We start from the raw sequence: 23799 nt of genomic DNA, 5'->3' as shown, positions 1-23799 counted from the left end.
TTTTATTTCCAGGGGATACTTTTGCCATATTGAGCGATATATCATTAATATATATATATATAATGCACAAATTCATGCAGACTTGTTAAGTAACTAAGAGGTTCAGTTAATAAAAAAATTGGACAAATATTGTTACATAGCAAGTTAGTTTGAAAATTAGCATGTCTATTATTTTCATCCATGTTAAACATATACATAAGGGATTTTTTTTTTTTCAGAAAATACCACAATATATATATATATATATATATATATATATATATATATATATATATATAAAACTGTATCTTTGCTGTATTTCTTAGGAGCAATGAGCTGGGAACGTTACCTTCACTTTTAACGTGATCTTTGTTGAGGATCAGGGTATACTCATAGACTCCGCCCAACGTGGCCTCAGTGACGTAATGTGTTCCATAGTCCCTGAAAAGGTCCCGATATTCGCCGTAGACGTATTCCATAGGCAGCTGCTTCACCCTCTGGAAGAACTCCGAATGCAGCATCACGCCGCGGGACTTCAGCTTGTATTTCGCTACTTCCAAATTTGACCGAGCGCTGATGAATAAGCTTTGCTGAAATAGACAGAAGACTTGCATTACTCTAAAGCAGTGCTCTCCAAACTGCGGTCTGGGGGCCAAATGCAGCCCTTTGCTTGCCTTTATCTGGCCCTTGGGGCACTATTCCTCCCACTGACACCAACAATAGGGCACTATTTTTAACTCTGACAACAATGGAGGGAAAATTATTCCTCCCACTACCAATAATGGGACACTATTCCTCCCACTGACGCCAATGACGGAGCACTATTCCTCCCACTGACACCAATGACGGAGCACTAGTCCTCCCACTGATACCAATGATGAGGCACTAAAAATTCCCCTAATACCAAAGATGGAACATTTTCTATTCCACTGGCTATGGTCCGGGCCCACCTAAAGCCTGAAGTACAGTAAACTGGCCCTTTGTTTAGAAAGTTTGGAGACCCCTGGTCTAAAGGTTCTTCAATGGTAACTGTACTTTAAAAACACATGGGCTCATCTCTTACATATGCCTTTCTTTCTTTGTGAAAAAAAAAAAAAAAATATATATATATATATATATATATATATATATATATATATATATATATATATATATACATATATACAGTTGTGCTTAAAAGTTTGCACACCCTGGCAGAAATTGAGAAATGTTGGCATTTATTTTGAAAATATGACTAATCGTTCCAAAAAACTGTCTTTTATTAAAGGATAGCGATCACACAAAGCCATTTATTATCACCTAGTTTTTTGGATCCTTTTTAAATCATAATGATAACAGAAATCACCCAAATGGCCCTGATAAAAAAGTTTACATACCCTGGAATGTTTGGCCTTGGTACAGACACAGAAGGTGGCACAAACAGGTTAAAATGGCAATTAAAGGTTAATTTCCCACGTTTGTGGCTTTTTAAATCACAATTAGTGTCTGTGTATAAATAGTCAATGAGTTTGTTAGCTCTCACATGGATGCACTAAGCAGGCTAGATACTAAGCCATGGGGAGCAGAAAAGAAGCCATGGGGAGCAGAAAAGAACAGTCAAAAGACCTGCGTAACAAGGTAATGAAACTTTACAAAGATAGATGGAAAAGGATATAAAAAGATATCCAAAGCCTTGACTATGCCAGTCAGTACTGTTCAATCATTTAATAAGAAAGTGGAAAATTTGGGGATCTCTTGACACCAAGCCAAGGTCAGGTAGATTAAGAAAGATTTCAGCCACAACTGCCACAGGAACTGTTCGGGATACAAAGAAAAACCCCAGAGGTAACCTCTGAAATACAGGCTGCTCCGGAAAAAGATGGTGTGGTTGTTTTTAGGGAGCACAATTCGATCATACTTGAACAAAAAAAGAGCGGCATGGTCAAGTTGCCAGAAAGAAGCCTTTACTAAAAAAGCCTGGTTACAATATGCAGAACAACACCTTGACATGCCTCATTGGGTTTTTTTGTGGCATTGGCACAGTAAAGGCTTCCTTCTGGCAGCTCAACCATACAGCTCTCTTTTGTTCAAGTATTGTTGAATTGTGCTCCTGAAAAAAACAGCCACACCGTCTTTTTGGAGAGCAGCCTGTATTTCTCCTGCAGTTACCTGTGGGGTTTTCCTTTGTATCCTGAACAATTCTTCCGCCAGTTGTGGCTGCAATCTTTCTTGGTCTACCTGACCTTGGCTTGGTATCAAAAGAGCCCCGAATTTTCCACTTCTCAATAAGTGATTAACCACTTACCACCCGCCCACCGTCAAATGACGACGGGGCGGTGTGGCTCTCGTTCTGGGCGTACGTCATATGATGGCCCTCCAGAATGACCTCTCTAGCGCACCCATGGGGGCGTGCATCGCAGCGATCGGTGGTGCGGTGTGTCAGTCTAACACACCACTACACCGATCTCGGTAAAAAGCCTCTGACGGGGGCTCTTTACCACGTGATCAGCCGTGTCCAGTCATGGCTGATCACGATGTAAACAGGGCAGATCAGCTGCTCTCCTGACAGGGGGGGTCTGTGCTGATTGTTTATCAGTGCAGCCCCCCCTCGGATGCCCACCCAGGACCACCAGGATGCCGCCAGGACCACCAAGGATTTCCACCACACTGGACCACAGATATGCCACCCTAGACCACCAGGGAAAAGCCAATCAGTGCCCAGGCAGCTGCCAATCAGTGCCCATCCTCAGTGCCTGCCAGTGCCATCAGTGATGCCTATCAATGCCATCTATCAGTGCCGCATATCAGTGCCCATCAGTGCCTCATATCAGTGCCCAGCAGTGGCCATCAGTGCCACCTATCAGTGCCCATCAGTTCCCAGCAGTGCCGCCTATCAGTGCCACCCATAAGTACCCATAAGTGCCGCCTATCAATGCCCATCAGTACTGCCTATCAGTGCCCATCGTCAGTGCCCATCAGTGCTCATCATTGCCACCTCATCGGTGCCACCTTATCAGTGCCCGTCAGTGAAGGAGAAAACTTACTTATTTACAAAGTTTTATAACAGAAACAGGTTTTTTTTCAAAATTTTAGGTCACTTTTTTATTTGTTTAGCAAAAAATAAAAAACCCAGAGGTGATAAAATACCACCAAAAGAAAGCTCTATTTGTGGGAACAAAATTATAACAATTCTGTTTGGGTACAGTGTAGCATGACCACGCAATTGTCATTTAAACAGCGACAGCGCTGAAAGCTGAAAATTGGCTTGGGCAGGAAGGGGGTGTAAGTGCCCGGTATTGAAGTAGTTAAACAATACTGACTGGCATATTCAAGGCTTTGGGTATCTTTTTATATCCTTTTCCATCTTTATAAAGTTCCATTACCTTGTTACGCAGGTCTTTTGACTGTTCTTTTCTACCTCCTCCTGGCTCAGTGTCTAGCCTGCTTGGTGCATCCAAGTGAGAGCTAACAAACTCATTGACTATTTATACACAGACACTAATTGTGATTTAAAAAGCCACAAATGTGAGAAATTAACCTTTAATTGCCATTTTAACCTGTGTGTGCCACCTTCTGTGTCTGTACCAAGGCCAAACATTCCAGGGTATGTAAACTTTTTATCAGGACCATTTGGGTGATTTCTGTTATCATTATGATTTAAAAAGGATCCAAAAAACGATGTGATAATAAATGGCTTCATGTGATCGCTATCATTAAATAAAAGACAGATTTTTTTGGCATGATCAGTCATATTTTCAATATTAATGCCAAATTGTCACAATTTCTGGCAGGGTATGCAAACTTTTGAGCTCAACTGTGTATATATATATATATATATATATATATATATATATATATATATGTGTGTTTGAGCTTTGGGGTGCACACAATAGGCTGCGCGCACCTACACTCTGTACACTTCCATCGAACAGTAAAATGTGGACAGACAATTTACGCTCCAACCCCCGGCTCCTGTACTTACAGTGTGTGAAAATTTCTTTGTCCTCTCCACAAACTTTTTAAACTTCGTTTCACTGTAGCTGAATCCGAACTCGACCACTTCGGGAATCTTGAAGCCGATGCTGAAGCTTGATTGTTTCGCATGAGCGCTAAAGAAATCTCTTTCAAAATCGGAGTAGGACTCATGGTCGGAGAGTGTGAATTTGTATTCGCCTTTAGCCTGTAAAGAGAAATATGAATGGCCATGACACAAAGAAAAGGCTGTCCCGAGCAGATTCCTCCAGTCCCCTTCCGCATTGGGTGCTGGCTGCAGAAGCTCATCCCGCTCGGCACATATTTCAGTTCACCTTGATTTCATGACCACTCATGAGTTCAAAAAAACGAAAGACAAAGCCGAACTCCCATAAAGTCCCATGAAGTTTGATCAAACCATTTGGCTTTCAAGATAGTAACGCATTTCACCTCGATTGGGCCTTTTTGTAGAGGTGTGAACTGGCTTATTTGTAGATCCCAATTTTGGTAAAACGTGTTGGAGGTTTATGGCTTAGGGAGGGAACTATGTTGTAAGACTACTGCTTTAATTAAACTTCACGGTGGGACTTAATGGAAGTGCAGCTTTGTATTTTGTTTTGCAATGAATGGTCATGAGATCAAGGTGAACTGAAAACCTAAATCCAACCAAATACATATATACTTTTTTTTTTTTTGCTGTTTTGGACAGGTGAGGAAGAGCATAAATTTCTTTTGACCTGCTATTGCTGTATCTTTCTAATATTTTTTTCTTGCTTCTTGTCTATTTGATGGGTGTCAGACAGAACAGGAAGTCTGAGGTGTATATGATAGTGCTGGCCCAATAAAGGGGAAGCTTGGTTCTGATGGATATATAATGGAGCTTGTCTTCCTTCAAAGGAGCTGATACATAATGAAGGTATAGTGTACGGTAGGTGGACCTTGTTCTGGTCCTAGGATGCTACCTCTCTTATTGCAACATGAAGAGCGTTCAGCAGATGATAAACTCTGTTGTGGGTATTGAGGAGCACCTAGTATAAAAGTTGATATCACTCACAGGTCTTTTTAAAATATTTATTGGTTAAGAACGTCAAATAAATCTAATGCATTTTGAAGAAAGGCCTCCCCCTTCCTCAGGGCATGACCAGGGGATGTTATTAGAATCACAATGAGAAGCAATAGGATAATCATGATGAGATGCATTGGAGACCCAAAAGGAGACCTAATGAGATGCAAGATGAGACCCAAAAAAGGACCTAAAAAGATGCAAAAGGAGAATCATGATGAGAAGCAATAGAAGATCCAATGAGGTGCAATAGGAGACCCAAAAAGGGATCTAATGAGATGCAATAGGAGAATCATGATGAAAAGCAATAGAAACCCAAAAGGAGACCCAATGAGACACAACAGGGAGACCCAAAAGGAGACCCGATGAGATGCAATAGGAGAATCATGATGAGAAGCAATAGAAGAACCAATGAGATGCAATAGGAGACCTAAAAGAAAATCTAATGAGATGCAATAGGAGAATCATAATGAGAAGCAATAGGAGACCCAATGAGATGCAATAGGAGACCCAAAAAGGGACCTAATGAGATACAATAGGAGAATCATGATGAGAAGCAATAGGATACCCAAAAGGAGACCTAATGTGATGAAATTGGAGAATCATGATAAGATGGAATAGGAGACCCAATGAGATGCGATTGGAGAATCATTATGAGATGCAATAGGAAACCCAAAAGGAGACCTAATGATATGCAATAGGAGAATCATGATGAGATGCAATAGGAGAATCGTGATGAGATGCAATAGGAGAATCATGATGAGATGCAATAAGAGACCCAAAAAGAGACCCAATGAGATGCATTAGGAGAATCACAATGAGATGCAAGAGGAGACCTAATGAGATGCAATAGGAGAATCATGATGAGATGCAATAGGAGACCCAAAAGGAGACCTAATGAGATGCAATAGGAAACCCAAAAAGGCGCCTAGCAAGATGCAATAGGAGAACGATGATGAGATGCAATAAGGGACCCAAAAGGAGACCCAATGAGATGCAATAGTATAATCATGATAAGATGAAATAGGAGACCCAAAAGGAGACCCAATGAGATGTGATAGGAGAATCATTATGAGATGCAATAGGAAACCCAAAAGGAGACATGATGATATGCAATAGGAGAATCATTATGAGATGCAATAGGAGAATCGTAATGAGATGCAATAGGAGAATCATGATGAGATGCAATAGGAGACCCAATAAGATGCAATAGGAGAATCACGATGAAATCCAATAGGTGAATCATGATGAGATGTAATAGGAGACCCAAAAGGAGACCTAATGAGTTATATGCACCCAGTTATATGCAATATTAGAATCACTATGAAATGCAATAGGAAACCCAAAAATTAGACTTAGTGATATGCAATAGGAGAATCGTAATGAGATGCAATAGGAGACCCAAACAGAGACCCAATGAGATGCAATAGCAGAATCTTGATAAGATGCAATAGGAGATGCAAAAGGAGAACCAATGAGATGCAATAGGAGAATCACAATGAGATGTAAGAGGAGACCTAATGAGATGCAATAGGAGAATCATGACGAGATGCAATAGAAGACCCAAAAGGAGAACCAATGAGGTGCAATAGAAGAATCATGATGAGAAGCAATAGGAGACACCTACCCTGCCTGAAATTCATAGTGCCATTTAAGATTTGAAAGTCTTCATCAAACCTTAAGAGGGGTCTCCTATTGAAACTTACTTATTCAACCACTGTTCAAGCCCTGAGGAAAGGGGAAGACTTTCCTCCGAAAGGCGGTGGTGTATTTGATGATCTTAACCAGTAAACAAAAGACCACTGAGTGATATGAACTTTTGTACTAGGCGCCCCTCAATACAAACCCCAGACAGAACAGGAAAGGAAAGTGTGCTACAGGAAATCACACAAGAAAAAGTCAACACATTTCAGGGGCTCAATACTCTATTTCACTAGGACTGGGAAATGACATAACATAAAAATAAATAAATAAAGATCTATTTAAATCAATGCATTTTAAGATTCTTTCATATAAAATGCAGGTGTTCTAACCCTTGCACACTATGTCCAAAACTGAGAAAGGTTTGGGCGTTTTTGAAGTTGTTCCAAGTGATGATAATTTTACTTACTGAACAGCTTATGAGATTCCTATGTATTCAGTTACAAGTGGAAGTCTGTGGCCCGAGGCATCCATTACTTACTTTAAAAACAGAGGCATTGTAACAGGGAGATGTCCATTTTATACTGAAAAAACTCTACAAAGGTACATCAAGATGTTCTCCATGTTTTTCAAGGCTTCATTTTGAGTGTTGATTGGAATGTACCTTTAAAGGGTTGCTCCAAAAAACAGATGAACAACTGTAGGATGAATTTCCCACTGGTTTTGTTTGACTTGTCTCAGGGGCATCCCATTGGTAAGTTCCCAGCTCCACACATTCTTTGAGGCCCTCATGAGTGGATCTTAGTCTTTCTGTTAACTTTTTATTATGACCATTACCAGTTACCATTTGTAAGAATTCTGCAGGAAGAGTGAGACTCTAATGGAAAAAGCGTGTGGAGGGGGGAAGCTAGGAGCTATGTCAGTAGGTAATTCCACCTGCCAATGTCTTCCTCAAACGAAATATCACGATACACAATAATAGAACTGATTTAAAATGCTACATTGTAACAGAAATTCTGCCATTAACAATGAGCGAGTTATAAGTTTAATCCAACTCACATCAGTGATGTAACTTTCCACATTAAATGGCTTTCTGAACCGGGTGCCGAGGATGTAATGTGGAGCGCAGCCGCCGCCATAGTAGCGGTGATCCAACACAAGTCCTTCACGCAGATTTGAGAACAGATTCAACCTGAAAGAAATTTTAAAAATTATAATTTGTGAAATGAATACTTTGTGCACCTTGTTCCAATAAATATTGTTCTACCAAATAGTAACAAGCAATCACTGGAAACAATGTCTAGGAAGAATAAAAACACATAAATAAATAATAGTGTAGTGACACTTGGGATTCCAAAACTTTGACATAATGAAGCTTGGGAACCCAGAACAATAGCAAATTGACAGTTGGGGTTCCAAAATAATAACACTAAAACTTGGGAGACCTAAACAATGACACACTGATCTTGGGGTTTCATAACAACAACAACACACTAACGCTTGCGGTACCAACACAATGAAAAATTGGTGCTTGGGGAACCGAAACACAAATGGTCACAGAACAATGACACACTGACACTTGGAGGTCACAGAACAATGACACACCGACACTTGGAGGTCACAGAACAATGACACACCGACACTTGGAGGTCACAGAACAATGACACACCGACACTTGGAGGTCACAGAACAATGACACACCGACACTTGGAGGTCACAGAACAATGACACACTGACACTTGGAGGTCACAGAACAATGACACACTGACACTTGGAGGTCACAGAACAATGACACACTGACACTTGGAGGTCACAGAACAATGACACACTGACACTTGGAGGTCACAGAACAATGACACACTGACACTTGGAGGTCACAGAACAATGACACACTGACACTTGGAGGTCACAGAACAATGACACACCGACACTTGGAGGTCACAGAACAATGACACACCGACACTTGGAGGTCACAGAACAATGACACACCGACACTTGGAGGTCACAGAACAATGACACACCGACACTTGGAGGTCACAGAACAATGACACACTGACACTTGGAGGTCACAGAACAATGACACACTGACACTTGGAGGTCACAGAACAATGACACACTGACACTTGGAGGTCACAGAACAATGACACACTGACACTTGGAGGTCACAGAACAATGACACACCGACACTTGGAGGTCACAGAACAATGACACACTGACATTTGGAGGTCACAGAACAATGACACACCGACACTTGGAGGTCACAGAACAATGACACACGACACTTGGAGGTCACAGAACAATGACATAGACACTTGGAATTCACAGAACAATGACACACTGACACTTGGAGGTCACAGAACAATGACATAGACACTTGGAATTCACAGAACAATGACACACTGACACCTGGAGGTCACAGAACAATGACACACTGACACTTGGAGTTCACAGAACAATGACATAGACACTTGGAGGTCACAGAACAATGACACACTGACACTTGGAGGTCACAGAACAATGACACACTGACACTTGGAGGTCACAGAACAATGACACACTGACACTTGGAGGTCACAGAACAATGACACACTGACACTTGGAGGTCACAGAGCAATGACACACGAATGCCCCGTACACACGGTCGGACTTTGTTCGGACATTCCGACAAAAAAATCCTAGGATTTTTTCCGACGGATGTTGACTCAAACTTGTCTTGCATACACACGGTCACACAAAGTTGTCCGAAAATCCGATCGTTCTAAACGCGGTGACGTAAAACACGTACGTCGGGACTATAAATGGGGCAGTAGCCAATAGCTTTCATCTCTTTATTTATTCTGAGCATGCGTGGCACTTTGTTCGTCGGATTTGTGTACACACGATCGGAATTTCCGACAACGGATTTTGTTGTCGGAAAATTTTATATCCTGCTCTCAAACTTTGTGTGTCGGAAAATCCGATGGAAAATGTGTGATGGAGCCTACACATGGTCGGAATTTCCGACAACAAGGTCCTATCACACATTTTCCGTCGGAAAATCCGACCGTGTGTACGGGGCATGACACTTGGAGGTCACAGAACAATGACACACTGACACTTGGAGGTCACAGAACAATGACATAGACACTTGGAGGTCACAGAACAATGACATACCGACACTTGGTACTTGAGATTCCAAAGCAATGAAATACTGGTACTTGGGGTACCAAAAGTTACAAACTAACACTTCAGGTCCAAGGTAATGACACACTGAACCTAGAGGTCCCAGAACAACGACACACTGACACTTGGGGACCTAGAACAATGACACATTGACACTTGGGGACCTAGAACAATGACACATTGACACAGTGGGTCCCAGAACAATGGCAAATTCACACTTGGGAGTCCCAAAATAATGACACACTGACACTTGGGGTTCAGAACAATGACTTTGACACTTGAGGTTCACAAACAATGACATATTGGTGCTTGGGGAACCAAAACACAAATTACACATGGACACTTGGGTGTCCCAGAATAGGGACATGCTGTCAGTTGGAACCCCAGAAGAAATATACACTGACACTTGGGGATCCAAAACAATGACCCACATTGACACTTGGGGGTCTGAGAACAATGACACATGGGGACGCAGAACAATAACACACTGACCGTTGGGTGTCCAAAACAATGACACACTGACACTTGGAGACCCAAAACAATGGCAAATTCACACTTGGGGACCCAGAACAAGGACACACTGACACTTGGGGACCCAGAACAATGACACACTGACACTTGGGGGTCTAGAACAATGACCCAAATTGACATTTAGGGATCTCAGAACAATGACACATGGAGACACAGAACAATGACACACTGACCGTTGGGTGTCCAAAACAATGACACACTGACACTTGGAGACCCAAAAACAATGGCAAATTCACACTTGGGGACCTAAAACAATCACTCACTGACACCTTGGTCCCAGAACAATGGCAAATTCACACTTGGGGACCTAGAACAAAGACTCACTGACACCTTGGTCCCAGAACAATGGCAAATTCACACTTGGGACTCAGGAGTCCCAAAATAATGACACACTGACACTTGGGGTTCAGAACAATGACTCTGACACTTGAGGTTCCCAAACAATGACATATTGTGCTTGGGGAACCGAAACACAAATTACACACTGATACTTGGGGGTCCCAGAACAAGGACATGCTGGTGCATAGGATGTCAGAATAGTGACATACTGCCAGTTGGGGACCCAGAGCAAAGATACAATGATCCTTGGGGACCCAGAACCATGACACACTGACACTTGGGAACCCAGATACATAACACACTGACACTTGGGGAACCAGAACCATGACACATTGATATGTGCGGACCCAGAACAATGACACATTGACACTTGGGGACACAGAGCCATGACACTCACACTTGGGGACCCAGAACAATGGCACACTGATACCTTTGGTCCCAGAACAATGGCAAGCTCACACTTGGGAGTCCCAAAATAATGACACAGTGACACTTGGGGGTCCCAGAACAAGGACTTGCTGGTACATAGGATGCCAGAATAATTTCATACTGTCAGTTGGAGACCCGGAAAAAGATACACTATCACCTGGAAACCCAGAACACTGACACCCTGCTATTCGGGAACCCAGAACACTGACACTTGGGGACCAAGAACAATGGCAAAATTGCACTTGGGAGTCCCAAAATAATGACACACTGACACTTATGCCGCGTACACACGGTCGGACTTTTCGTCTACAAAAGTCCAACGGACGCTGACGGACTAAAGCTGGCTGGTAATCCGATCGTGTGTGGGCTTCTCCGGACTTTCAACTGACTTTTTCAGCCTCAAATCCGACGGACTTTAGATTTGAAACATGCTTCAAATCTTTCCGACGGACTCGAGTCCGGTCGAAAAATCCGCTCGTCTGTATGCTAGACTGACGGACAAAAACCCACGCTAGGGCAGCTATTGGCTACTGGCTATCAACTTCCTTATTTTAGTCCGGTGTACGTCATCACGTAAGAATTCGACGGACTTTTGTGTGATCGTGTGTAGGCAAGTCTGTTCGTTAGAAAGTCCGCCGCAAGTCCGCCGCAAGTCCGTCGAAAGTCCGTCGAAAGTCTGTCGGACAGGCTGTCGGACTTTTGTAGCTGAAAAGTCCGACCGTGTGTACGCGGCATTAGGGTTCGGAACAATGATGCACTGGGGGAGATTTACTAAAACTGGTGCACACAGAATCTGGTGAAGCTGTGCATAGTAACCAATCAGCTTCCAGGTTTTATTGTCAAAACCAATTGAACAAATTGAAGTTAGCAGCTGATTGGTTACTATGCACAGCTGCTCCAGATTCTGTATGCACCAGTTTTAGTAAATCTCTCCCATGACACTCGGGCTCCAAGAACAATGACACACTGATGTAAAGGGTCTCAGAATATCGATATGCTGCCAGTTGGAACACTGACACTTGAGGTCCTAGAACAATAGTGCACTAACACTTGGGGTTCTGATAAATAACACACTAGCATTTGAGGTTCCAAAATAATGACATATCGGTGCTTGAGGGGCCAATCACTGACATCTGCAGGCCCAGAACAATGACACTCTGAACATTGGGGGGGGGGGGGGGTGCAGAACAATGACCCACTGATGTATAAAATCTCAAAGTAATAATAACCCTATCACAGTGGGTTATACCAAAAGTGCCTACCCGGATGCCAGGTTTTCAATGGCCCAGTACTGCTCCATCCTATCCGTACACGGACTACGGATAGACTTACAGTTCTTCTCATCAGAGGAATCTCCACAGTCGTCATCTCCATTACATGTCAGCCGTCGAGGGATACACTTTCCTGGAGTATATAACAAAATATCAATAGTCAGGGCACAGCGACATCGATTTTTGAGCAGTGCGAATGAGAAACTGAAATCTCATGCTAGCAGTCTATTAATCTCTATTGCTATGATTTGTTTGTCACCTGGCACATCAATCCCACAGAGGCGCACAATGCTGAAGTTTAGCAACATCTCAGAATGTTTTAGTGATCGGTATTCTCCACATAGTGAAAATGGTTAACTTGATTTATCTCAAATGCTCCTCATATGAACATTTCTTACAAAGATCCAGATGTTCTGACCTCCAAAGGATGAAAGTGAGCATGCCTTGTGTCTGGAGGAAATCCTTAATACACAAGGAGATTCTCCAACTTCCCCATGGTCAGAATTTGGCGTAAAGCATATGAAAGCATGGATCCATCCTGCCTTGTATCAACAGTTCAGGCTGGTGGTGGGGGGTGAAATGGTGTGGTGATATTTTCTTGGCACATTTTGGGCCCCTTAGTACCCTTTGAGCATCGTTTAAATGCCACGGCCTACCTGAGTATAGTTGATGGTCCATCCCTTTATGACTAAAGTGTACCCCCCATCTTCTGACGGCTCCTTCCAGCAGGATAATGCACCATGTCACAAAGCTCAAATCATCTCACCACTGGTTGCTTGAACATGACAATGGGGTCACTGTATTCCAATGGCCTCCACACTCACCAGATCTCAATCCAATAGAGCACCTTTGGGATATGGTGGGATGGGGAGATTGGAATCATGGATGTGCAGCCGACAAATCTGCAGCAACTGCGTGATGCTATCATGTCACTATGGACCATCACTATGGACTCATCATAACACACCCTACAAAATGCAATTGAAGGGCACCAAAGGATAGTATGTGTTGGCCAGTACCTGGACTACAGAAGGTCTGTCCTATAAGGATGGATTGGCTAACACGTTTAACCTCTTTATGACAACATCTTTGAGGAAGAATAGGTGAACAGCTTTTTGGTCCCTCAGGTCTCTGGGAAAGGTAGCAACTTTGGCTTTCCCATCCCTTTGAATGACAATGACAAGGATTGCAAAAGGCACAGAGAAGAAGCTTCTCCATTTGCAAAGTCTTTACTGTCATCTCTCTTCTCCAACAGTACATCCTTATTTCTGAAGAGACAGGCAGGTGCACAGTTTTGACCAATTCTGCTATCACCCTGGTTTACTGCAGCAGTATGAAGGTTGAAGTTGGGTCTCTTGGACACCAACCATGCGCTAGGCACCTGTCTAGGTTGCCTCATGAATGATTCTGCTCTGTCTTCATCATAACCCACCCTACACAATGTAATTGAAGGGCACCAAAGCATAGTATGAGTTGGCCAGTACCTGGACTATAGGAGGTTCTCCCCTATAAGGATGGATTGGCTAACACTTTTAACCTCTTTATGAAGATATCTTTGAGGAAGAATAAGTGAAGAGATTTTTGGTCCCTCGGTTCTCAATGCTAACTCGTACAGTATAATGGTGATTGGTCAGACGCACTAAATAGATTCTTACCAGACCCCACACACTGGAAGCCTTCACATCTCTTGTTGTTCCTGCAAAGGCTGCTGGTCACACATGACTCCTCCTCACGGTCTATGATATCACACCGCTCACCACGGAACTGTGGCATTTGGGTCATTTGAGTAAACCGATACTGTGCAAATTAAAAACATTTTCAGAAGAGTGTACCTTGCCATTGCCTCTAAAAACAATCCTTGAATAGCGTGCCTGGATATTATAGTAGGAATATGATTTTAATGGGTATTGGCATAGGTAGGGGGAATTTATTAAAGTGTATCTAGGCCAGAAACTTTTTTTTTTGGTTTTGGATAGAATAGCAAATGGTTAAAACCTGGAAGTGATATGTCTCAAATGAGAATACAAGTTGATGTATAAACACAGAAGTTCCAATCCTTGGCTCTTCCAGGGTAGGGTAGAGTTACCAAAGTTACCAAAACGTGACTTTGATACAGGATTTTGCAGTCCCTTACATTCATACATAACCCTTTGCTCCCTTTCCTGGTGTAGTGCACCCCCCCCCCCCCCCCCAAGGAGCTGCTGGTGAATTTAGTTCTATTTTCCCCCTTTTGGGGTGCACAGAGCCAATCACATAGAAGAAAACAGTCTAGTGGTTCTTCTAGGGTTTTTATTGGGACATTGAAAAAGAAAAGGGATCCTCAACTTCTGGCTGGACTTCTCAAACTGCTGGCTGCACTTCTGGCTGTACTGCTGCACAAAGTTGCTGGCTGTACTGCACACATTGAATGTCCTACAGGATTCCTAATGCTTCTAGTGACTTGCACACCCTCAGGAGTTTAAAAGCTACACAGGGTCAGTTCCCTTCAGCATATGGGGGACATTTACTCACTTAGCCACAAGATCACTGGTTGCCTCCTACTGATATCCACCAGGCTTTTCCTAGTGTTGCAGATGTAGACTTACACTACCACAGGACACTTGGGCGCTTTCCCACCAGCTTCTTTCTGGCTCTCTCCAATGAGCTTTCTTCGAGCCCAACTCGATCTCTGGACCATAATCTGCAAATAGGCCCACCAGCTAAGCCTAGCTGGGACCTCAGTGTCTTTCTCAAAGCTTTAAGGATCCTGCCCCAGGGGGCAGAACTCCTGCACAGGGCCGGACTGGACCCAGGAACACTGCACCCTGCTGCCCAGGCCTCCGACTATTTATGGGCTCTTCCTCCACCTCCTGGGCACACCTCCCCAGGGATTGGCTGGAGTGCCATAAATATTCAGGCTGCCTGTTCTGCTCTTCCTCCCACTATACTTCCAGAATCCTCTAAGAAGGCAGGGGGAAGCAGCAGAACATCAGCCTGTGAAACACAAAGCTGTCCTACTTAATCAACCCCTGCTCCACTGAATACAAGGGATCAAAACTAAATCTATCTAGAAGCCTGCCCTAAACTAGGAGGGTGCTACACTGGTCTGTAGTCCCATCATTTTCAGTATGCGGTGCTGGCTCTCAGCTCCTCCTAGCTAGTATGTATGACACACCAAGAAAAAAGAAGGCCCCACTCTGAACTTATTCACACTTCAATTAGTTATTAAAAAAGATTATTGAGCTTGTGAGACGATGGCCATGCCAAGGGCCGGGACAGGGGGTGGGCGTGAGGGGCGGCTGCCTTGGGCACTGTGGTATCATGTGAGGTGGGGGGGGGGCGCCATGAGGAGATTGGGGGGGAGGGGATTTGTGTTGAGTGGGGGAATTTTGGGGCAGCAGGGGGTAATAATTTGTCTAGGAGGGGAAATTTGGTGGTGTGTATGCTAGGAAATGTTATTTGAGGGGAATCTGTGTTGGGAGGGGGAGGGGTGATGAGGATTTGTGCTAGGAGGGGTATTTGTGTTGGGAGGGGGGGATGAGGATTTGTGCTAGGAGGGGGATTTGAGGTGTTGTGCAAGTAGGGATGATCGGGACGTATTTGTGCTAGTAGGGAAATGTGTGTGTGTGTGTGTGTGTGTGTGGGGGGGGGGGGGGTTGAATTTGTGCTGGAAGGGGGGTTTTGGAGTGGGAGGAGAGGATATGTACCAGGAGGGGAAATTTGAGGGGTAGAGAAATTGTGCTAGAAAGTGTGATATTTTTTTTTGGGGGGGGGGGATTTTAAGGAAGAGAGGATTTGAGCTGGGAGGGGGGATTGGGGGCAATGATTTTTGCTGGGAGGAGGAATTTCAGCAGAGGGGTGGATTTGTCCTGAGAGGCGGGGGAATTAATGCTTAGGGGGTAAGCATGCTGACACATGATGTTCATACATTTTTTTTTGGGGGGGGGGTGCAGTTTGGCATGTTCGCCAATGGTTCTAGATGACCTTGTCCTGGCACTGGCCATGACTCCTGAGCTCCTTTCATTCACAAAGAGCTTACTGGTAGAAAATCTTTATCAACAAGCTTATTGTGAGTGAAACGCGTCAAAGGGAGGAGTTTAGGCGGATTGTCCTTCAACTCATAAGCTAAATAATGTTTACCGCATAAAGAATTTTGGAAGGCAGCTTACTTTCTTTTGGTCTGTCCCTCCAGCTTTCCTATTTATAATGATAATGGAGCAGCAGATGTGTCTGATAATGTGTCCACCTCCAATGGAGAATTGGGTAAATTGTGTGGAGTGTTCTCTGGAGCTTACATTTAGACCACTCGGACTCTAATGCCCCGTACACACGGTCGGACAATGATCGGACATTCCGACAACAAAATCCTAGGATTTTTTCCGACGGATGTTGGCTCAAACTTGTCTTGCATACACACGGTCACACAAAGTTGTCGGAAAATCCGATCGTTCTGAACGCGGTGACGTAAAACACGTATGTCGGGACTCTAAACGGGGCAGTAGCCAATAGCTTTCATCTCTTTATTTATTCTGAGCATGCGTGGCACTTTGTGCGTCGGATTTGTGTACACACGATCGGAAATTCCAAAAAACGGATTTTGTTGTCGGAAAATTTTATATCCTGCTCTCAAACTTTGTGTGTCGGAAAATCCGATGGAAAATGTGTGATGGAGCCTACACACGGTCGGAATTTCCGACAACAAGGTCCTATCACACATTTTCCTTCGGAAAATCCGACCGTGTGTACGGGGCATTAGAAGTGTGAGTACTCTGTTAAAGCCTCCCTGCCACACTCAGAATTTTCAATACTTACTCTCTTTTTCGTACATGGGTCACATCCGCTCCAAGACGACCAGCTGCTCATCAGGCAATCTATAGGCGTTGGCTCGTTCGCCACCGATCTCGCCCACCGCTTCTTCGTAAGACCATTGTTGGCTTCACTTCCTTGTAGCTCACAACTGCATGTGCAGAAAATACCAATATAATAGCAACTCTTGTTTGAGAACTGTTACTTTGAGACAATAAATAAAACACAGCAAGGTCTACAGTGCCTTGAAAAAGTATTCATACCCCTTGACATTTTCCACATTTTTTCATGTTACAACCAAAAATGTAAATGTATTTTATTGGGATTTTATGTGACAGACCAACAAAAAGTGGCACATAATTGTGAAGTGGAAGGAAAATGATAAATGGTTTTCCAAATTTTTTACAAATAAATATATGAAAAGCGTGGTGTGCATTTGTATTTAGCCCCCTTTACTCCGATACTCCTAACTAAGATCCAGTGGAACCGATTACCTTCAGAAGTCACCTAATTAGTAAATAGAGTCCACCTGTGTGTAATTTAATCTCAGTATTTAAATACAGCTGTTCTGTGAAGCCCTTTAGAGGTTTGTTAGAGAACTTTAAGAAACAAACAGCATCATGAAGGTCAAGGAACACACCAGACAGGTCAGGGATAAAGTTGTGAAGAAGTTTAAAGCAGGGTTAGGTTATAAAAAAATATCCCAAGCTTTGAACATCTGACGGATCTCTGATCAATCCATCATCCGAAAATAGAAAGAGTATCACATAACTGCAAACCTACCAAGACATGGCCGTCCACCTAAACTGACCAGCCGGGCAAGGAGAGCATTCATCAGAGAAGAGCCAAGAGGTCCATGGTAACTCTGGAGGAGCTGCAGAGATCCACAGCTCAGGTGGGAGAATCTGTCCACAGGACAACTATTAGTCGTGTTCTCCACAAATCTGCCCTTTATGGAAGAGTGACAAGAAGAAAGACATTATTGAAAGAAAGCCGTAAGAAGTCCCATTTGCAGTTTGTGAGAAGCCATGTGGAGGACACAGCAAACATGTGGAAGAAGGTGCTCTGGTCAGATGAGACCAAAATGTAACTTTTTGGCCTAAAAGCAAAACGCTATGTGTGGAGGAAAACTAACACTGCACATCACCCTGAACACACCATCCCCACCGTGAAACATGGAGGTGGCAGCATCATATTGTGGGGATGCTTTTCTTCAGCAGGGACAGGGAAGCTGGTCAGAGTTGATGGGAAGATGGATGGAGCCAAACACAGGACAAAGAAAACCTGTGGTGCCGTGTACACATGGGCGGACTTTTTGGCATCAAAGGTCTGACGGTCTTGAAGATGGACTTCCGACGGACTTTTGAACGAAAGGACTTGCCTACACACGATCACACCAAAGTCCGACGGATTTGTACGTGATGACGTACGACCGGACTAAAATAAGGAAGTTCATAGCCAGTAGCCAATAGCTGCCCTAGCGTCGGTTTTCGTCCATCAGATTAGCATACAGACGATTTTTCAGCCGGACTCGAGTCCGTCGGAAAGATTTGAAACATGTTCCAAATCTAAAGTCCGTCTGATTTTCGACCGAAAAAGTCCGCTGCAGGTCCGATGAAGCCCACACACGGTCAGATTGTCTGACGGATTCGTCCCGTCGGACCAGTCTGGTTGAAAAGTTTGCCTGTGTGTACGCGGCATTAGAGTCTGCAAAAGAATTGAGACTGGGGCGGAGGTTCAACTTCCAGCAGGACAACGACCCCAAACATACAGCCAGAGCTACAATGGAATGGTTTAGATCAAAGCATATTCATGTGTTAGAATGGCCCAGTCAAAGTCCAGACCTAAATCCAAATGAGAATCTGTGGCAAGACTTGAAAATTGCTGTTCACAGACGCTCTCCATCCAATCTGACAGAACTTGAGATATTTTGCAAAGAAGAATGGGCAAAAATGTCCCTCTCTAGATGTGCAAAGCTGGTAGAGACATCCCCAAAAAGACTTACAGCTGTAATTGCAGTGAAAGGCGGTTCTACAAAGTATTGACTCCGGGGGGCTGAATACAAAATTTTGAAAACCATTTATCATTTTCCTTCCAATTCACAATTATGTGAATTTTATGTTGGTCTATCACATAAAATCCCAATAAAATACATTAATAATGTTGGTTGTAACATGACAAAATGTGAACATTTCAAGGGGTATGAATAGGGGACAGTCGGTGGTGGGAGGGGGCAGTAGTTGGGGGGTTCTGTCAGTGGGGGTCTTTTGGAGGGGCAGCAGTTGGTGGGGTAATCGGCTCTGTGGGTGTCCAGTCGCCTCTCCAGTGACCTGTATCCCTCCCCATCTCTTGGTTGCAGAGTTGATAATCTTTGCCAGTCTCTTTTCAGCTGACTCTTGAAGTATCACATATCTGTGCCCCCCCCCCCCGAATGCTGTTGTTGATTTTATTATTATTAGTAGTAGTAATAGTATTGTTATTGTTGCTATTATTAGTATTAGTAGTGTTGTTATTATTATTGTTTGTATTGTTAATAGTATTAAAATTATTATTATTATTAATATTGTTATTATTGTTTTTATTAATATTATTATTATTATTGTTAGTAGTAGTAGTAGTAATAGTAGTAGTAGTAGCAGTATTGTTATTATGATTAGTAGTATTGTTATTATTATTATTTGTTGTATTATTTTTTATATAAAATTATTAGTGTTGTTGTTATTATTATTATTATTTGTATTGTTAATAGTATTAAAATTATTATTATTATTGTTATTATTATTGTTATTATTGTTTTTATTAATATTATTATTAGTAGTAGTAGTAGTAGTAGTAGTAGTAATAGTAGTAGTAGTAGTAGCAGTATTTATGATTAGTAGTAGTAGTATTGTTATTATTATTATTAGTTGTATTATTATTTATATAACATTATTAGTAGTAGTATTGTTATTATTGTTTTTATTAATATTAATATTATTATTATTAGTAGTAGCAGTATTGTTATTGTTGCTATTATTTGTAGTATTAGCATTGTTGTTGGTATTAATATTATTTGTAAAATTATTAGTATTAATATTATTAGTAGTAGTGGTGTTGTTATTATTGTTTATATTAATATTATTATTATTATTAGTAGTAGTAATAGTAGTAGTATTGTTATCATTGTTGTTATTATTATTAGTAGTATTGTTGTTATTATTATTTGTGTTATTATTAGTATTAAAATTATTTGTAGTAGTCTTGTTGTTTGCATAATATTTATGTGCAGCAGCAAAAGGGTGGGCTTTATGCTGACACGCCACACATCTACATCATTGGACTGCCAATGTTTTTGTGCCAAGAGTGCCACCCCAACACAGGGAACGAGCCAAAGACAGCTCTCAGTGCCCACTAACAATCAGTAGCCGTAGGACCAGCTCCCGATCTACTGACCACTGTCACATCCAATCACAGTGGCCCACGTGATTGCTGATCCTTCCCAGCTGCCAAAGAAAAACGAAACCATCATTTCTAAGGAAGGTCTCCAACCACTTTAAAAATATTTTTTTGCATGTACTTCTGAACATCTGCCATTTTGTCTATTAGGCCCCATTCACACTTTGGCGATTTGTAATCGTGGACGGAACTGCTGCGATTCTCCCTGCGATTTCAAGTCGTGCGGCAATCGCTGCAAAATGCGCAACCCCCTTTTTGGGCGCCATTCATTCTAAAATGGCACCCCCCCCACACGTGGTACAATTTTGCCACTAGTATGGCAAACAATCGCGCTGCAATCACCGCAAATCGTGCCTTTAAAAAAAAAAAATCGCATGAAGCTTGTCACCTAAAAAGGAGTAGGAGCTGCTTTTGGGTGAAAAGCACACACAGGACAGCCCCAAAAAAAAAGTAAAACGGGCTGCCCCATGCACGACACGCGGAAACCACACGTAGTGTGAATGTATTTATATATTATTAGATTGTAGCGGCGTTACGTTTTCTTTTGGTTATAAAAAGATATGTTAAAAAGAACACCAAACTCACATTTTTTATAGAAAAAAAAATTAAATACATTTAAATATAATATATAATAAAAATGTAAATATAAGTAGAATGTACCATCTATCTCTTTCTTCCTTTGTTTCATCTCTCAAATGCAAACTTTTTTCTGCTATCCTCTGACTTCTTTTTCTAGGATGGCTACATTCGTTCCCCATGCCCCCCCCCCCCTTGTGTATGTAAACATAGTCACCCTTTCCTGCCCACCTTTAAGCTGCGGCACACTGACTTAATATTTTAGAATGATTGATGTACAGTAAAACAAATATGAGTTTATTGTCACTTTAATAAAACCTTATTATTATTATTATTTATTTATTTATTATTATTATTTTTATTATCATGCTGTATAGAACGGCACAAATTGTTGGTGCTATATAAATCCTGTTAAATAATATTATTATTATCCCCATCAACAATAATAATGATAATACTAATTATTATTAATATTATTTTATAGCAGTAATATTTAAAGTAAATACTCCCTTATTATTTTCCTGTCCATTTATTAGCTGCTGAAGAAAACCAATAACACAATTTCTGATGAAGGTCTTTAACCACTTTAAACTTTTTTATTTTTTTCCTTTTTTTTTTTTCCTTTTTTACTTTTTACTTGACATGTACTTTCTGGTTTTCTAAGCATTTGCAATTTTGTCCTAAGCAACTATACCTACATTGGAGACGGAAAGTATTCAGACCCCCTTAAATTTTTCACTCTTTGTTATATTGCAGCCATTTGCTAAAATCATTTAAGTTATTATTATTATTACTATACAGAATTTATATAGCGCCAACAGTTTACGCAGCGCTTTACAATATAAAAGTGAGACAATACAGTTATAATACAATAAAATACGAGAGGATTAAGAGGACCCTGCGCAGAAGAGCTTACAATCTAATAGGGTGGGGCAGGTGGTACAAAAGGTTATAACTGTGGGGAATGAGCTGTTGGAAGTGGTAGTTCATTTTTTTCCTCATTAATGTACACACAGCACTTCATATTGACAGAAAAACACAGAATTGTTGACATTCTTGCAGATTTATTAAAAAAGAAAAACTGAAATATCACATGGTCCTAAGTATTCAGACCCTTTGCTCAGTATTTAGTAGAAGCTCCTTTTGATCTAATACAGCCATGAGACTTTTTGGGAAAGATGCAACAAGTTTTTCACACCTGGATTTGGGGATCCTCTGCCATTCCTTCTTGCAGATCCTCTCCAGTTCTGTCAGGTTGGATGGTAAATGTTGGTGGACGGCCATTTTTAGGTCTCTCCAGAGATGCTCAATTGGGTTTAAGTCAGGGCTCTGGCTGGGCCATTCAAGAACAGTCACGGAGTTGTTGTGAAGCCACTCCTTCGTTATTTTAGCCGTGTGCTTAGGGTCATTGTCTTGTTGGAAGGTAAACCTTCGGCCCAGTCTGAGGTCCTGAGCACTCTGGAGAAGGTTTTCGTCCAGGATATCCCTGTACTTGGCCGCATTCATCTTTCCCTCGATTGCAACCAGTCGTCCTGTCCCTGCAGCTGAAAAACACCCCCACAGCATGATGCTGCCACCACCATGCTTCACTGTTGGGACTGTATTGGACAGGTGATGAGCAGTGCCTGGTTTTCTCCACACATACCGCTTAGAATTAAGGCCAAAAAGTTCTATCTTGTCTCATCAGACCAGAGAATCTTATTTCTCGCCATCTTGGAGTCCTTCAGGTGTTTTTTAGCAAACTCCATGCAGGCTTTCATGTGTCTTGCACCGAGGAGAGGCTTCCGTTGGCCACTCTGCCATAAAGCCCCGACTGATGGAGGGCTGCAGTGATGGTTGACTTTCTACAACTTTCTCCCATCTCTCGACTGCATCTCTGGAGCTCAGCCACAGTGATCTCTGGGTTCTTCTTTACCTCTCTCACCAAGGCTCTTCTCCCCCGATAGCTCAGTTTGGCCGGACGGCCAGCTCTAGGAAGGGTTCTGGTCGTCCCAAACGTCTTCCATTTAAGGATTATGGAGGCCACTGTGCTCTTAGGAACCTTAAGTGCAGCAGAAATTTTTTTGTAACCTTGGCCAGATCTGTGCCTTGCCACAATTCTGTCTCTGAGCTCTTCAGGCAGTTCCTTTGACCTCATGATTCTCATTTGCTCTGACATGCACTGTGAGCTGTAAGGTCTTATATAGACAGGTGTGTGGCTTTTCTAATCAAGTCCAATCAGTATAATCAAACACAGCTGGACTCAAAGGAAGGTGTAGAACCATCTCAAGGATGATCAGAAGAAATGGACAGCACCTGAGTTATATATATGAGTGTCACAGCAAAGGGTCTGAATACTTAGGACCATGTGATATTTCAGTTTTTCTTTTTTAATAAATCTGCAAAAATGTCAACAATTCTGTGTTTTTCTGTCAGTATGGGGTGCTGTGTGTACAATATGGGGGGCTGTGTGTACATTAATGAGGAAAAAAATGAACTTAAATGATTTTAGCAAATGGCTGCAATATAACAAAGAGTGAAAAATTTAAGGGGGTCTGAATACTTTCCGTCCCCACTGTATATGTTATCTATGGTTGTACATAACTATATATAAATCCTCTAAAATAATATTATTATTATCCTCATCAACAATATTAA

The 23799-nt window shown here is 42.1% G+C and overlaps 1 protein-coding gene across 1 annotated transcript in view; it reads right to left on the bottom strand.

The window, feature by feature from the left end:
* The window catches only part of LOC141103844 (complement component C8 beta chain-like), a 40455-nt gene that overhangs the window by 15467 nt on the left and 1189 nt on the right, over window positions 1-23799 (bottom strand). Inside the window, exons 2-7 of the mRNA XM_073593881.1 lie at window positions 17158-17302; window positions 14022-14163; window positions 12358-12499; window positions 7694-7826; window positions 3941-4138; window positions 329-569 (exon numbers count right to left, since the gene is read on the bottom strand). Coding sequence (XP_073449982.1) covers window positions 329-569; window positions 3941-4138; window positions 7694-7826; window positions 12358-12499; window positions 14022-14163; window positions 17158-17302 — 1001 coding nt within the window. The remainder of the gene's footprint in view (window positions 1-328; window positions 570-3940; window positions 4139-7693; window positions 7827-12357; window positions 12500-14021; window positions 14164-17157; window positions 17303-23799) is intronic.

The sequence above is a fragment of the Aquarana catesbeiana genome, linkage group LG07, assembly GCF_042186555.1.
Source record: "Aquarana catesbeiana isolate 2022-GZ linkage group LG07, ASM4218655v1, whole genome shotgun sequence".
NCBI lineage: Eukaryota > Metazoa > Chordata > Amphibia > Anura > Ranidae > Aquarana > Aquarana catesbeiana.
The sequence above is the reverse complement of the archived record's forward strand: the minus strand, read 5'-3'. Positions and strand labels throughout refer to the sequence as shown.